A 16,161-nucleotide genomic window follows, 5' to 3' on the forward strand; every position below is an offset into this window, starting at 1 on the left:
AGTATTTTTCTTTTTTATATGATGCATCTCAGTTTACTTGATTCATATTATTCTAACTACATGGATCTGATTTTAAAAGGGGCTTTTAGAAAGAACAAGAAGAAAAATAATCAATTACTAAAGATAAAATATGGGGGGAGGAAATATTTCAAGGGTCATTAAGAGAACAATTCGCTTCTTGATTGGGATGCACCTAACCGCCTGCCTCTGCATAGATTAACAAGTTTATATTTTTCCAAGGCTGGGGCCTAAAAGATCAAAGGACAATAAACTGTTTAAAAAAATCCTGCCTAGAGAGGATGGGGAGAGGTGAGTGATCAGCAACTGCTAAGGGGGAGACCCTGCAGGAGAGACACTGAGGGACAGCCTACACCGCAAAGCTTTTCCAGCAAAGCCCATTAATGGAGATACAGTTCATACTGGAAAACAGCACTATTTTGTATCGTTAATAGGGCTGTCAAGAGATTAAAAAAATTAATCGCGCAATTAATCTCACTGTTAAACAATAATAGAATACCAGTTATTTAAACATTTTTGGATGTTTTCTACATTTTCAAATATATTGAATTTATTTACAACACAATACAAAGTTTACAGTGCACACTTTATATTTATTTTTGATTACAAGTATTTGCACTGTAAAAAACAAAAGAAATAATATTTTTTAATTCACCTCATAGAAGTACTGTAGTGCAATCTCTTTATCATGAAAGTTGAACTTACAAATGTAGAATTATGTACAAAAAACCTTTGCATTCAAAAATAAAACAAGGTAAAATTTTAAGAGCCTTCAAGTCCACTCAGTCCCACTTCTTGTTCAGCCAATCGCTCAGACAAACAAATTTGTTTATATTTGCAGGAGATAATGCTGCCCGCTTCTTGTTTACAATGTCACCCGAAAGCAAGAACAGGCATTCTCGTGGCACTGTTGTAGCCAGTGTTGCAAGATATTTAAGTCCAGATGCGCTAAAGATTCATATGTCCCTTCATGTTTCAACCAATATTCCAGGGTACGTGTCCATGCTGACGGTTCTGCTCGAGAATGATCCAAAGTAGTACAGACTGATGCATGTTCATTTTCATTATCTGAGTCAGATGCCACCAGCAGAAAGTTGATTTTCTTGGTGGTTCAGATTCTGTAGTTTCCACATCGGAGTGTTGCTCTTTTAAGATTTCGGAAAGCAAGCTCCACACCTCGTCCCTCTCAGATTTTGGAAGGCGCTTCAGATTCTTAAACCTTGGGTCGAGTGCCATAGCTATCTTTAGAAATCTCACATTGGTACCTTTTTTATGTTTTGCCAAATCCGCAGTGAAAGCGTTCTTAAAATGAACAACATGCTGGGTCACCATCCGAGATTGTTATAATAGGAAATATATGGCAAAAAGTGGGTAAAACTGAGCAGGGGACATACAATTCTGCCCCAAGGAGTTCAGTCAGAAATTTAATTAACGCTTATTTTTTTAATGAGCGTCATCAGCATGGAAGCATGTCCTCTAGAAGGGTGGTTGAAGCATGAAGGGGCATATGAATGTTTAGCATAAATACCTTGCAATGCTGGCTACAAAAGTACCATGCAAATACCTGTTCTCACTTTCAGGTGACATTGTAAATAAGCGGGCAGCATTATCTCCCTTAAATGTATACAAACTTGTTTGTCTTAGCAATTGACTGAGCAAGAAGTAGGACTAAGCGGACTTGTAGGCTCTGAAGTTTTACATTGTTTTGGTTTTGAGTGCAGTCATGTAACAAAAAATAAATAAATCTAGGTTTGTAAATTGCACTTTCACGACAAAGAGTGCACTACAGTACTTATATGGGATGAATTGAAAGATACTACTTCTTTTATCGTTTTTACAGTGCAAATATTTATAAGGAAAAATAATATACACTTTGATTTCAATTACTACACAGAATACAATATATATGAAAATGTAGACGAACATCCAAAATATGTAATAAATTTCAATTGGTGTTCTATTATTTAACAGTGCAATTAAAACTGCGATTAATTGTGATTAATTTTTTGAGTTAACTGTGATTAATCGACAGCCCTAATTTAATTAAAATTTTGCCAAAGTTCATCTTTTTCACATTAATTATTTTGTCTCCTATTCATTTCATACTGCATGAAATGTATGTATCGGTTGTGACAAAGGTAAATTACAAGAAAGGTGGAATTGATAAAATTGAAAAGCCTTTGAAAAACTGACAACCTCTCAACTAAGACCCGGGGCTAACCTAATTATAAATGAACATGGAGGTTTCTCAGTTGTTCCCATGATCAAAAAATTCTGCATTGAGTTCAATACAAAACGTGCACATTTATGTGGATGGTGAAAGTGATGCGAGTTGGCCAGTAGAACAAGATTTAGGAAACTGTGTATCTGAACACAAAATGAAATACAACCACAAGGATACATTAATGTTCTGTTAAAATTCCAGATGTGAACATGGGATTAGCCTTTCTAACCGATTTATCCAATAGCCACACATACCCTGTTTCCCCGAAAATAAGACAGTGTCTTATATTAATTTTTGCTCCCAAAGATGCGCTAGGTCTTATTTTCAGGGGATGTCTTATTTTTCAGAAATGAAAAATGCCTTATTATCGGTGGATGCCTTATTATCGGGGAGGTCTTATTATCGGGGGGATGCCTTATATTACAACGAGAGGCAAAACTGTAAGTAGGCCTTATTTTCGGAGGATGTCTTATTTTCGAGGAAACAGGGTAGTTTTTGCTCTATTCCTAGAGCTGCAACAAATGAGTTTTGTTTAAACTAAAACTGGCAAATTAGACTCAAAGTTTGATTTTACAACTTATTTTAATTGTTTTTTTTAAGTTTTAAAAACTACCAAAAAATTGGTGTAAAAGTCTCCTGCAATGTGTTGAGTGCCCTCAGCCCGTTCAGTTCAAGTCAAAGGAGCTGTGTGTAGTGATCACCACCTTTCCCAGGCAGTGCTCAGCAGCTCACAGGATCAGGGTCACAGTGAATAAAACTTGACAGATCTGAGCCTATTAAACCTGAAATTAGATTTCAGATGTCAGTTTTTAAGGTAAAACTGAAATGCTGAGTAAAAGAATGCTGTGTGAGACGTGTAGCAACCCAGGCAATCTTTAGGCAATATGGAGATCTTAATAAGAAAATTCTGTCAGATGTTTACAGAGGATGGAAAGTGCAGTGGTACAGACTTAAATACTCTCAAATATTCTTTGGCAACATAGCTTGAGTGGCATTCCAGCTCCAAATGGAAAATGCTGCTCATAGGTGGAGGAGAAGAATTAATCAGGGAAAATGTAAATCAGCAGGAAAGTTGTGCGTTAATTACCCTAAATCATCTGACTTAGCCAGACACTTCCCAAATTACTGCCTTGGGAATGGAAGGGAAACACACTGGCATACATGCTCATATGAGATTAGAGGCATAAGGGAGAAGTCCTGTACTGCTGCTGGCTCAAAGATAAAGAGAAATAAAATTGTCACACATCACCTCCATATTGATGCACATAACAAAATTCATTCCGCACATGGACCTAAAAAATGAAAGGGAACACTGCCCTGTACTCTCATATTCACTACTTGTATATGGTTATGATATTTTGTACAAAGTACAATGAGAGAGATCATTTGAAAAGTCATGATTTGCTGAAACTCATTGTCCCGTTTAAATGTGTGCATCAATGTACAGCAAGTGATGACATTTTGCTACATGTCTCGTTACTGAAACATGTTGTAAGTCTGGGAAATGCCCACACACTAACCTTTCAGAAAAAAAGAAGGGCCTATAATCAAAAGACCTGCATGTCATCCCCAGAGAGGGCTCAAGACTCACATAGACAAAAGGTGTGAGCAAGAAATTTGCAATTCTCCTGAGACACACTACGTATTTCACAGCACCCCAGTTGGGTGGAGGGTTATGTCTGAAAGGAAGAAAAGTATAAATAAGGGACAGTGAGATCATCACTTCACCTGCATCTCCTCCATCATCTTTATGCAAGGAACATCGGGAAGACAAAGAAACGCCTTTGAGGCTATGGGAGGGGCTGGTCCTAACTAGAACGCATTCTAGTTAGCAAGAACTGCGGGTGAAGTTCCGGATGAGAAATCCTTTTGCTTTTAGAATTATTAGCATGGTAAAGTTTAGGAATTAGCTTGCAATTTTATATTTTATTTTATTTTGTAATCAATACCACTTACTCACTTAAAATCTGTTTTATGTTTAATCTAAACCAGCGTATTTTCGGCTGAAGCGTTTGGGGAATCTACTCAGGTTAACAAAGGGTGATGCATAATCAAGTTCTTTGTCAAATTGACAGAACTTATGAGGTTGTACCGTTCAGTAAATAATAGAACGCATCTGAAGCATATAACAATTTTCAATCAAAGACACCTATGTCCAACTGTTAAGATTATTTCACTCGTTAATAGATTTGGTGTCCGTTCAACTAGACATAATGTCAAATGTGTGGTTTGCGTGCCTGTTTAAACATTACATTTGTTTTATCCTGTTTAGTGATCATTTTTTCTAGGTCAATTAAAATATAAATTTTTAATAACTTCTGAAGAGTAACAGCCATATTTATTCACAATTAACACTCAGTGAGTAATCCCATTAAACCCAGAGTTACATATTACTCAGCATGAGTAATGATAGCAGAATCTGGCTCTACTAACAAACTACATAAACTTCAGTCATTAAAAACTGAAATCTCCCACTTCTAATAGGTCATTTAAAAGGTTTGATAGTTGTAATTTAATTGCTTTACATGTTATGGTAAACAAAGGATTCGGAAATTACTATTGTTCCATACAAAATTTAGCATAAGCACAAAGACAGACTTGCTGACAGTTGTCAGAAACAAACTGGACAAAAAAGGGAAAACCACCACCCTGTGTTACCACTAGGAGTCAGCTCTGTACAGGTCAGGACTCTAAGTACTTGAGTTTATTCAATATTTATAGAATACTGTATAAAAATCCCAATGTTGTAGGAAGTTTTAACAATCACTTATTTTCCATGCACGCAGGACAGTCAGAGTAATGCAATCTTCCTAGTGCATTATGAACCTAAATTGTTTGCATGAAAAATGCTTCTTCTCAGATAGTTAAGTTACTGCCTGATCTGCTAAGGGAGCAATCATTATCAAAACATTATGAAATTGAGACAGAGTTAAACAGAAAGCAAATCACAATGCTTATTTGAACTACTCATACACGTTGATGGATTGTAGATTAACTGTAACCACTCAGGAACAGGCCTAGATGTCACTGCAGACAGCTCACAGACAAGAACTATATATAATGCACAATACCAGTCAAAAATGTAAACAAGATATCAGGCAGTATTACGAAAAAGACAGACAATACTACTGCAAATATTATAGTGCCATTAGTATTACCGTCAGTGTAGGATACAGCAAACAAGATATAGCAAAAGTACACAAGGTCCAAAGAAGGGTAATAAAAATTATCAAAAGTACGGAAAGGCTTCAATATGAGGAGAGACTGAACATTTCTCTAAGCTTAATTTACAGTGGAGATGTAAAAGAGTTGATATAATATAGGTATACAAAATAATAGAGGACAGAGACAGTCAATGGGAGCACTCCTGTTTACCCTCTCTTACATTATAAGAGCAAGGACAAACCATTGGGAAAAAAAGATAAATTTGAAGACCAATAAATATGGTCTCTAAATGTTTAATATCATGAAGTTTATCTTAGTAGTTGAGTATCTTGCAGGCTTTATTTACTTTACAAGTAAATAATTCTCTTCCCACTTGTTTTAAAAATATATAATTGTTAGACCTAGCTTTCACACTGAGTTATCTGTTTTGTTTAGAATGGAATAAAAATAAATCCTTTTTTACAATACATAATCAATCAACTTGTGGAATTCACTACCTCCTGACATTATTGAGGCTGAGAACTTAGCAGGATACAAAAAGGAACTGGACATATACAGTTACTCTAGCTAGAATAAAAATGTTCAAGGGATAGACTACTGAATGCCTGGGGTTAAGAAGAAATATTCTGGCCTATAGGCTGTTATTACATAATTGTCCATTATGGATGTCTTACAGCATCCCTCTGAAGCATTTGGTGCTAGCTAAAGTTGGAGAAAGGATTTCACATTAGATGAAACACTAGATTTTTGTTTTAAAGAAAAGAAGAACATAGTTTAAAATAATTTTGGTTGCTTCAGAAACCGACATCCTTGGTTTTGCTTTATCATTAGATGCACAGTGGACAAATGTCTATTACCATCTCATGGCGTCCCTCCGTGAGTAGCATCAACCAAAATGAAAGCAGACCAAAAAAACGTGGAACATAGGCTCATGTTTTAAATGATAATCAGACGGAAAAAGCTATCCTCTAATGGGGCCCTTTTCAGGGCCAGGACCAGAAACCCTAGACATAGGGCTGTTTCTAAAGATGTTGCATTTTAATACCAATGAGCTATCAGCAGTGAAAAGAGCTATCCTTCTCCACTTAGTTACAAACACCGAAACACACATTATCTTGCTTCAGGAGATGTGCAGCTTTCAGTTGCAGACAAGACCATCATGGATCATCACTATCACAAGCAGTCTGGGATGCCAGCTTAGAGAAGGGCTGTCACTATGTCATCTGTAGAGCCCTCCGCAGATACGAATTTATATTCGCAGGAGCGGATATCCACGGATACAAAGCAGATATCTGTGAAGCTGCAGGACTCTACCAGGAATCGCAGCGGCAAAAGCAGCAGCATGTCAGGCCGCCGCTCACAGGAGCCAGCGCCCAGCCCAGGCAGTCCTCCGGCGTGACTGTACCACCCCCAGCCCTGCCCACTGGGGCCGGCACTAGGCTCACCAGCAGCAGTCCCTGGTCGTGCTAGTGTTCGCAAGCAGCTTGCACGCTCCCAAACAGGAGTCCCTTCCATGCAGTGGTTTGCGTCTCCTGCAGAGTTCTAGACATCTGGTCCAAATGACTTTGTAGAATGGCAGGCAATAAAGATAAACAAACCTATGCTGATTAATGTCTACAACCCTCCATCAGTTAACTAGCCAAACCCTGCTCTGCCCACCCTTCTAGGATCTTCCATCTACTGTGGTGACTTCAATTCCTACTATGTCAATCTGTGATACCCTGACAACAATGCAGACGGAGAGTGATTAATGGAGTGGACTTCAGTCGCTGACCTATAACTCCTCTATGATCCAAAGCAAATGCCAAGCTTTCACAGTAGCAGATGGGTAACAGGCTCTTCATCCACCATTGTCTTTTCATCTTCCAGGCAACTGGTTCCAGTGGTCAAATGTGGAAGGTGCTTGAAGCTTTCCCAAAGTCTCAGCATGGGCTCTCTTTGATCACCACGGGCCTGTGGATATCAACAACAAAACAGCTTACAGAAGGCCCAGTGGAATTATCGGAAAGCTCAGTGGGAGGTCTTTCAAGCAGAACTAGAGATGTCAGTCAGTGAACTGGCCATGAACTTCACATGTCCAGGCAATATTAAACAACTCCTACCAAACTTCTGCAAATTAGTTCAGGCAGCTGCTAAAAAAATTGATCCCTAGAGCACTGGTTTTCAAGCTGGAGGGCAAGGGGAACTATGAGGTTATCGAGGGTAGAGGGGGGTGCAAAGACCTGACTGGTTAAGAATTTTTTCTTGTTTCTTCAAAATATTGTTGATAAAATAAGAATTCCTCTCACTAGTTGAGTCTCCTGCTCCAGCTCCTGCTGTGAGGCCAGAAGAACAAGAAGGAAAGAAAGACGAGGAGTGAGGGGCATGGTCTCTCCCTATGTAAGAAGTGTATGTGTGGAGGGGGGCTTTCCAGCTTGCTGGCCTCTTAGAGGCTGATATGCATGCTCTGCCTTGGGAGCTAGTTCCTCCCTGCCTGCACAGGCTCTTGTGCGTGTGTGCCAGGGATAACATCAGGGCCAGAGGAGCTTGCAACCTGTGAGTGATTCTGAGGTTCACAGGGGCAAGGGCACAAGAGGGGGGGGGCATAGCCAGACTGCATTCTGATGGGGCCACCCACCTGAAGAAAGTCCTAGGCAAGGGATTATTGCAGGGCATGGAGCACTAGACCTGGACCCCACACATCCATGGACATACTGTCCCTTAGAAAGAAGGGGGTGCACATGGGATATGAATCTCCCAAAGGGGCGCAGCAAAACAAACTTTGGGAACCTCTGCCCTAGAAGCTATCACTGACAGTATGTTCCTGTGTGGCCAAAGGTAATTAATCTCTACCAGGAATTCAAATCTCCTGTTACTAAGAGCAAGGAACTCAATCCATTACTGGCTCAAACCAGGCATGATTGATAGTGAGAGAAAGTCACAAAGACGGACTTTACTCATTCTAGCCAAAAAACGTAGCAGACCCTCAAAAGACATTCTGGAGATTCCAGCCTCAGCAAATAAGAGAGTTTCCAGTCACCACAATCATCACACCCAGCTGGTGGCTAATGGTCATATACAGAACTTGGGTAAGTCTTTCAGCTGTGCGGACAAAACTGAGACTAGAGAGAGGTGGGAGGCTCCTAGTGTGGATTCGAACTCGAGGGTTCCTTTTTCCAGACAAAGAGGGACTAGCCCATAAACCTTATGAAAACAGTAAAGGCTCCAGGCCTGGATTATATAAATATGGAGTTTCTACTTCACCTAGGACCAAAAGCTGGCTGCTTTGGTTCCTCAACCAATGTCTCCAAGATAATTGCATCCCATAAATCTGGTGCAGGGCAAAGTTCGTAGACATTCTGAAACCAGGAAAACCCCTGGAAAACCCCAAGAGCTATGGAACCACCTATCTCCTTTATGTCACATACAAGCTATTGAGAGACTGACTCTGATGCAGATCAATAAGGCTACTGAACCACAACTGCCCTTCATTCAGTCTAGCTTCAGACAAGGACTGCATAACCAAGATCAAGTCATTTGCCTAACACAAGACATCGAAGATGCCTTCAAGAAGGTCAAGAAAGTTGGTGCCGTTCTGGTTGATCTGTCACCGCCATATGATACTGTTGGCCAGCAAGTTGTTGCAGACTATTTCTTGCAATACCATGGTGTGGTTCATTATAGAAATAACGAATCAAAGCTTCATTTTGCAAACTGGAGACAGTCAGCCAACTTAGGCATCTTCATAACGCAAGAATCTGTTCCACCTCTTCTCCTTTTCAACATATGCATTTATGACCTAACAACAACTAAAGCTGATAAGTGCATATATGTAGATAACATATAACTTGATGTAGTAAACAACCACACAATACTGAAGAACCACTCATCCAGGACATGAATGCTCTGGCCACTTGCCTTCCTCAGCAGAGACTTACGTTAAGTGAGTATAAAACAGTGGCCACAACCTTCTATCTGAAGAACTGCCCAGCCATCCAACCCATACAGGCTGTGTTGAGAATGTTCACTCCCTTTCCAGCCAGCTGACACTTACTTAGGAGTGAAACTGGACTGCACTCTAACTTATTAGTCCTATTAGGATAAGTGAAGAAAAAGATCACTTCCCACACTTCCTTTTCCAGAAGCTAGCCGGGACATCCTGAGGAGCACAGGCAAGTGTTTTACAAACCTCAATCCTAGTACTGGTATTTGCTCCAATGCAATATTGTGGAGCAGTCTGGGACAGAAGTTGGCATATGTGTCTTGATATGGAACTGAATACAGCCACCCATGCCATTAGTGATTGTCTTAGCCACACATTAACATAAAATGTATACGTGTTGACTCATATCTTCCTCAGAACTTCGATGAGATGCTGTTTCCCTTAAAACAGCATGAAGGGCTATGACAGATGAAAACAGCCTGCTACATGAAAGGCTAACAATGGTTCCAATGGGGGCAAATAAGCAATACACACTTCCTATAAGATCTGGCCACCTCCACAAGAAAACACCGACATTTGCAGTTCCTGCTGACTTGCCACAACTGAATTCGAAACATCCTTATGCGACAAACATTCATGTCCAGTGCTAATGGCCTAGTGCCAATCTCGGACGAACAACAGAACATCAGGGCCAACAGCTATGTCCTCACAGAGTGGCAGCAACTCTGGGATAGAGAGACAGGTATGCTGATGAATTTCAGAATCCCTAACTCACATCACCTTTTGCAATCTGGAATGCAAATCCTGGACCAGACTTAACAGACTGCTGACGGGAACAACAAGAATGGCAGCCACAATGTAGAAATGCTTGGCCCAGTTTTCACAGCATGACTACGGAGCAGCGCTGCAGACCGTCAAACAATTTGAAGTGCACAGTCAGAAGATTGCAACACCTTGCTACCCTTGATGAGGCAGCAGTTAGATGGCTGAACAATCTAGATATCAACTTGTGACACACATGGAGAAAGATTATATACACCTCTATCTCGATATAATGCTGTCCTCGGGAGCCAAAAATTCTTACCGCGTTATAGGTGAAACCGCATTATATTGAACTTGCTTTCTTGCTTTGATCCACTGGAGTTCACAGCCCCCCCCCGGAGCACTGCTTTACCGCGTTATATCCGAATTCATGTTATATCAGGTCACATTATATCAAGGTAGCGGTGTACATATTACTACAGTGCACCTATACCACAGATTCAGGAACAACTTTAACCCTTTTGTGAGAAAGTATAACCAAAAAGATTATGACAAGGTACAGAAATTGTACTTTCACTATACGTTTTTTCTTAACAGAATCTGCAGTAATTCACAATCTTGCCACTACAGATATCAAGTGAAATTGTTTAATTATGTCTAGTTTGGGGGCAAGTGTGATTGGGACCACAAAGATATTACAATAACCCACTGTCTAGTGCTTCATTCAAAAAAAAAAAAAAAAAACTTATTCAACATAAAAAATGTTTTTTGTATCATCAAAAGCAATGTAGAAGCCACCTGTTATATTTTCAAATCAAAGAATTCATTTTTAAAGTGTTTCCAAATACAAGAGTATTATGGGGGAAGGGCTCCCTTTTATTATACCAAAACGTTTAACTTACATTTCACTCACAAATTCTGCCCTATGGCTTTCTTACCTTGTTTCCCATCTATATTATTGAGGGCATTTATGCTGCCAATGAAGACCCGGGTTTTCATTTAAAAAAAAAACAGATTTCAAAACTGCTAGCCTATTTGTCTGGGTTTTGTTATATGTAAAACATGGGCCGCTATTATGTTCCATCCAAAAGATATCTTAATCCTATGAGTGCAAACACTGAAAGGACTGCAGTCCAGACTGGTAGACCTAAAAGAGATTTACAATATTTATTTTGGGTTACACATGTTCATGTGATGACAGCCAGTTAATGCTGTGCCATCCCTCGCACTGTACTCATTATTTCCGTGGTTCTGAGTAGCAGATTACTGAAGTATAGAAAAGTGTGATCTGAGTGCTTAGGGGAGCACAAGTCTCCTATTTCAATACCTGGCCTGCTCACAGGACATGGGCAAACAGGCAAAATCGAGGGATGGCTGGTGAACCATCAAGCAATCTTTAAAATTAAATAAAAAAGCAATATACTGTAATGCGTAGTAGGCAAAAGGGTACTATAACAAGAACTCTGTGACTTGACTCCAAAGGATCTTGATTTTACTGTTGTGTCTTATTCTGACCCAGCACTAAAACATTGCTTAGCTCTATATCAATCAATCTGCCAATATAGTGTCTCTCTCTCTCCCCTCCCCCTATATATTAGTGTTGGGGGGTCTCTCTCTCTTTTTTATATATATATATAAAATACATACACACACACACACGCACACACACACACACACACGTTCTTTTTAAAGGATACACTGTTAACTATAGTAAGAAGACTACAACAGTTCATGATGCTTAACACCTAAGGCTAAACCAAAGTGCAGGTTATCACCTTTTACAATCTGCTTGCAGGTTTTTGACTGTAGTGATTTGGAAACAAGTTTTGCATTTTTATTACTTATAATTAAATACATACTTTGTTTCTATTACTATTGTTTAAAAAGAGAATAAAAATATAATTAACTGAGATTTTAAGACTTCTCAAATTGGTACTAATCAAAAGATTGTTTTTGACCTTACAACCACATTAAAATTTAATATATCTGTCATTCAGAGAAAGATTTTGCTGTACATGTCAGTATACTGGATGTATTTTTGGCTTACTTTTTACATATAGTTTTCCTTTAATTCTCTATGTTTTCAAACCAGTTATATAAAAATATATAAAATTATTTCCTATGTTAGAGAGACAAAGTGGGTGAGGTAATATATTTTATTGGACCAACTTCCATTAGTAGAGTTGCCAACTTTCTTCTCACACAAAACCAAACACCCTTGCCCCGCCCCTCCTGAGATCGCGCCCAGGCCCCACCCCTTCTCCAAGGCACCACCTCCACTCACTTCATCCCCCCTCTCTCTCACTCACTCTCCCCACCCTCATTCACCCGCTCATTTTCCGCGGGCTGGCTCAGGGGGTTGGTGTGCGGGTGGGGGTGAGGGCTCTGGCAGCAGCATGTCCCTCATCTGGCTCCTACGCAGAGGCGCGGCCAGGCGACTCTGCGCGCTGCCCCTCCGCAAGCGCTGCCCCTGCAGTTCCCATTGGCCAGGAACCGTGGTGGGGGCAGTGCTTGGGGTGGGGACAGTGTGAGGAGCCCCCTGGCTGCCCCTACACATAGGAGCCGGAGGAGGAGACATGCCAGCTGCTTCCCACGAGCCATGCAGAGCCTGGCAGGGAGCCTGCCAGCCCCTCTGCGCAGTGTCACCAACCAGACAGTCCACGGCCCGGTCAGAACCGGAGACGCCAGGATCCCTTTTCGACCGGGTGTTCCAGTCAAAAACCGGACACCTGGTCACCCTATCCATTGGTCAGAGAACGAAGCACAACATTTGAGATAAACAATATGTAAAACTAAACGGCAGATAATATGAAATTCAGCAAAACAGTGGAATCATAATTCAATTTTATTTATTTTTGACAAGCTTCGTATTTTTTCTGGAAGGCCATTTTGCTAAATTAAGCAACATATTAACCTTCTTCCTTGTTCTGCAATACTTTCCAAATCTGATACACTGAGCAATATTTAATTTTCCTTTGAAATAGAATTATACTGGTTGTGATTCTTAAAATAAAATTTCACAAATTTCCTTTAGTTATATTAAAACTAAAAGTGATTGGTTTTCTTCACATATACAACTATAGTATAAGCAAACAGTGACGTCTATTTGTTAGTTGTGTGCACTGTACCATAAAATACATTATTTGAAAATGTTACAACTGACTTAGTCTACATCTTTTCTGTAAATTTCATAACCAAGGACAATGTATGAAATGGAGCCAATAGACATTTACATTTATGACAATACCGATTTTTAAATGCCCTATGGATGTATATAGAGAAGACACAAGTTAAACCTGACCATCATTTCCAGTGTCTAAGTACTACACCAGCAGTTCTCTAACTTTAGCAACCCAAGGACCCCAATTTTGATTTAAAATTTTTCGGGGACACCCAAGCCGAGCCGCTCCACCCTTGCCCGTCCCCTTCCCCCCCCAAGGCGATGCTCCCACTCACTCCATCCCCCCCCCCGTACTCGCTCTCCCCCACCCTCACTCACTTTCACCAGGCTGGGGCCCCCTCGGGGTCTGGGGTGCAGGAGGGGGTGTGGGCTCTGGGAGGGAATTTGGGTGCAGGACGGAGTGAGGAGTGCAGGCTCTGGGAGGGAGTTCGGGTGCGGGCTCTGGGCTGGGGCAGGGTGGGGGCGGCGGGAGGGGATGAGGGGGACGGCGCTTACCTTGGGTGGCTCCCGAAAGTGACCGGCATATCCCTCTGGCAGTGGCTCCTAGGCAGGGGGAGGGTCAGGGGGTCTCCATGCGTGCCTCTGCCTGCAGACACTGTCCCCACAGCTCCCATTGGCCACAGTTCCCGGCCAATGGGAGCTGCGGAGTCAGCACTCGGGCCAAAGGCAGCACGCAGAGGTCCCCTTTCCCCTCCCCGGGTCCGCATGGACATGCTGGCTGCTTCCGGGAGTGGCATGGACCCAGAGTCCCTGCTCCTCCCCCTCCCTCTCAGCTTCCCCAGCATGAAGGAGGTGCAGGGAGGGAGGGAGAAGAGTTGAGAGAGGAAGGGGGAAGGAGTTGATCAATGGGGCTCGTGGCCCCTCTGGAGTACCCTTGGGGAGCCCCAGGGGTCCGCAGACCCCGGTTTGAGAAACGCTGTACTACACTATTGCTTCATGTGTGCTCACTGCATTGTGATTTTGAAAATGAGGTTTAATGGACCATATTGCTTTACTTACTGCTGCTTTTACAGCTCTATACTTTTCCTCAGACCGCATTTTGAGAGTAGCTACCAAAGCTACGGCCAGTGCTTTAACGTCTAACTCTATCCAGCTTTGAGATGGAGCTTCCCTAGCCTCTTTTCTTTCCTGCAGCAAAGCAGTCATTTGAAAAGTATGGGAAATGAAGAACAGGGACTATCCTGGCCAGCCTACCTCTCTCTCTCCTTCAGAAACATGGGAAAGAAACCCTGAACTCCAAGGCTATGAAAGGAGAAAGAGGTTTCACACAGTAAAAATTAAGGAGTTCCAATGCACAGGATTGGAAAGGACAGAGCCTCTCTCTCTCCTTTTGAATATGAGGGAGCACAAAAAAAGATAACTCCTCCCGCCTCTTAGGCCTGGTGTCACTATCTTACTAGCATTCTTTTTGAGGATGCAGTGAATTTTTTATACGGTCTCCTCCTGATATTGCTGAACTCAACAGCATTCCTGAAGTGACAAGCTGTGACTAGGAGAAATTTCTCTGTTTTTGTAACTTCACTGACTAATACAGAGTACCCAGATGTCCAAGATAACCAGGGCCACTCACAGATTTCAAGGCTAGGAGGGGAGTGGGGGAAGCCTCCCTTGCAGAAAGGCTTTTGCTGGAAAGAAGGAAGAATGCTTTCAGTCCGATATAATGGGAACCCTGGAATCCCATTAAAAGTGTAAGTTGGCTTCCTGGCCAGTGAATTTGCCTCTCTCTATATATACACACACGGGAAAGATAGTTCAGCCTATAGACCTGGAAGTGAACAAAGGGTGACCTAGGCCTTCATGAGAACCTCCTCCATTTCCACCCTTGCCTCCAAAGAGAATCTCTCCATCCTATGGCAGGTCCGCAAGCTTCTGATGAATATCCTAATGGAGGCCTGAAAAATGCAGCCATACATGCTAGCAAGCTTCAGTGCCAGAGACAACTGCCCTGGCTGCCATATCACTGATAAAAGATGACAGCACCTCTGAGACATGGTTGAGTCTACTCTCTCACAAGTCAGCTTCTTGAACTGTTTATATCTCCATTTGGAAAGAGAGAGAGAGTCAATGAAGAAGAGAGCCTTTTGCTACAGCTCAAAATGGTATTTGGCTATGAAGAACAGATACGAATGTTATCAAAGTCTGCATCCAAGGGCAATCCAGCACACTAAATCACAGTCTTCGAATTTCAGATCAGAGATTAAATTGAACTCTGTATTTAGAGGACAACCAGAACACCAGGGTGATATGTTCACCCTGGTAGTGTTACTAAGTAAATGGAATGCCACATTTTGTACTAAAGTTTTTTCAAGGTGTGTGGATTCATTCCTAGACATAGGGTGTGATGCAAAGCCCATTTGAAGACACTGGGAATCTCTCTAATTACTTCAATGGGCTTTGGATATAGATCCATCATGAATTACTAGATAAGCATCCGTGGAGGTGACAAATATATGGGATTACCATAGACATATCTATGTCTGATCGAATGGAGCATAGTCTTCTGCCTAGCTCTAAGTGAGCCTTTTTCAGTGTATATTTGAGTATCCAAAAGCATTGAGGAGTCCAAAAGGAGCTAGAGACTTCAAACTGATGTTACAATCGGCAGGTCCGGTAGCTACATAAGAATATTGTCGTCTGTATTATGGTGACACCTAGAAGCCACTAACCAAGGATGAAGGCCCTCTTATGATAGGTATTGCACCCGCATATAACAAAAAGAGGGTTCCTGACCCAACAAGATTACAATTTAAGAATGCCAATAGAATTTCCAGTCCTCCAGATGCCATTAACAGATCCTCACTTAGTGACTTGCAGTAGAGGAAAGTTCACAGGAACTGCCTAAGCTCACAAGGGTCTGGGAGTTGCAACCAAAATGCTCTACTAGCATTT

The 16,161-nt window shown here is 41.4% G+C and overlaps 1 protein-coding gene across 4 annotated transcripts in view; it reads right to left on the minus strand.

Annotated features, from left to right (window-relative positions):
• Positions 1-16,161, minus strand: part of HIVEP1 (HIVEP zinc finger 1) — a 173,292-nt gene that overhangs the window by 87,517 nt on the left and 69,614 nt on the right. For 2 of the 4 annotated variants that reach the window (XM_054018311.1, XM_054018312.1), the window contains one exon: positions 7,182-7,360. The exons of the other annotated variants lie outside the window; for them this stretch is intronic. In XM_054018311.1, coding sequence (XP_053874286.1) covers positions 7,182-7,269 — 88 coding nt within the window. In that variant the 5' untranslated portion in view covers positions 7,270-7,360. The remainder of the gene's footprint in view (positions 1-7,181; positions 7,361-16,161) is intronic. 4 annotated transcript variants of the gene reach the window in all.

This window comes from Malaclemys terrapin, chromosome 2, assembly GCF_027887155.1.
Source record: "Malaclemys terrapin pileata isolate rMalTer1 chromosome 2, rMalTer1.hap1, whole genome shotgun sequence".
NCBI classification, from domain to species: domain Eukaryota; kingdom Metazoa; phylum Chordata; order Testudines; family Emydidae; genus Malaclemys; species Malaclemys terrapin.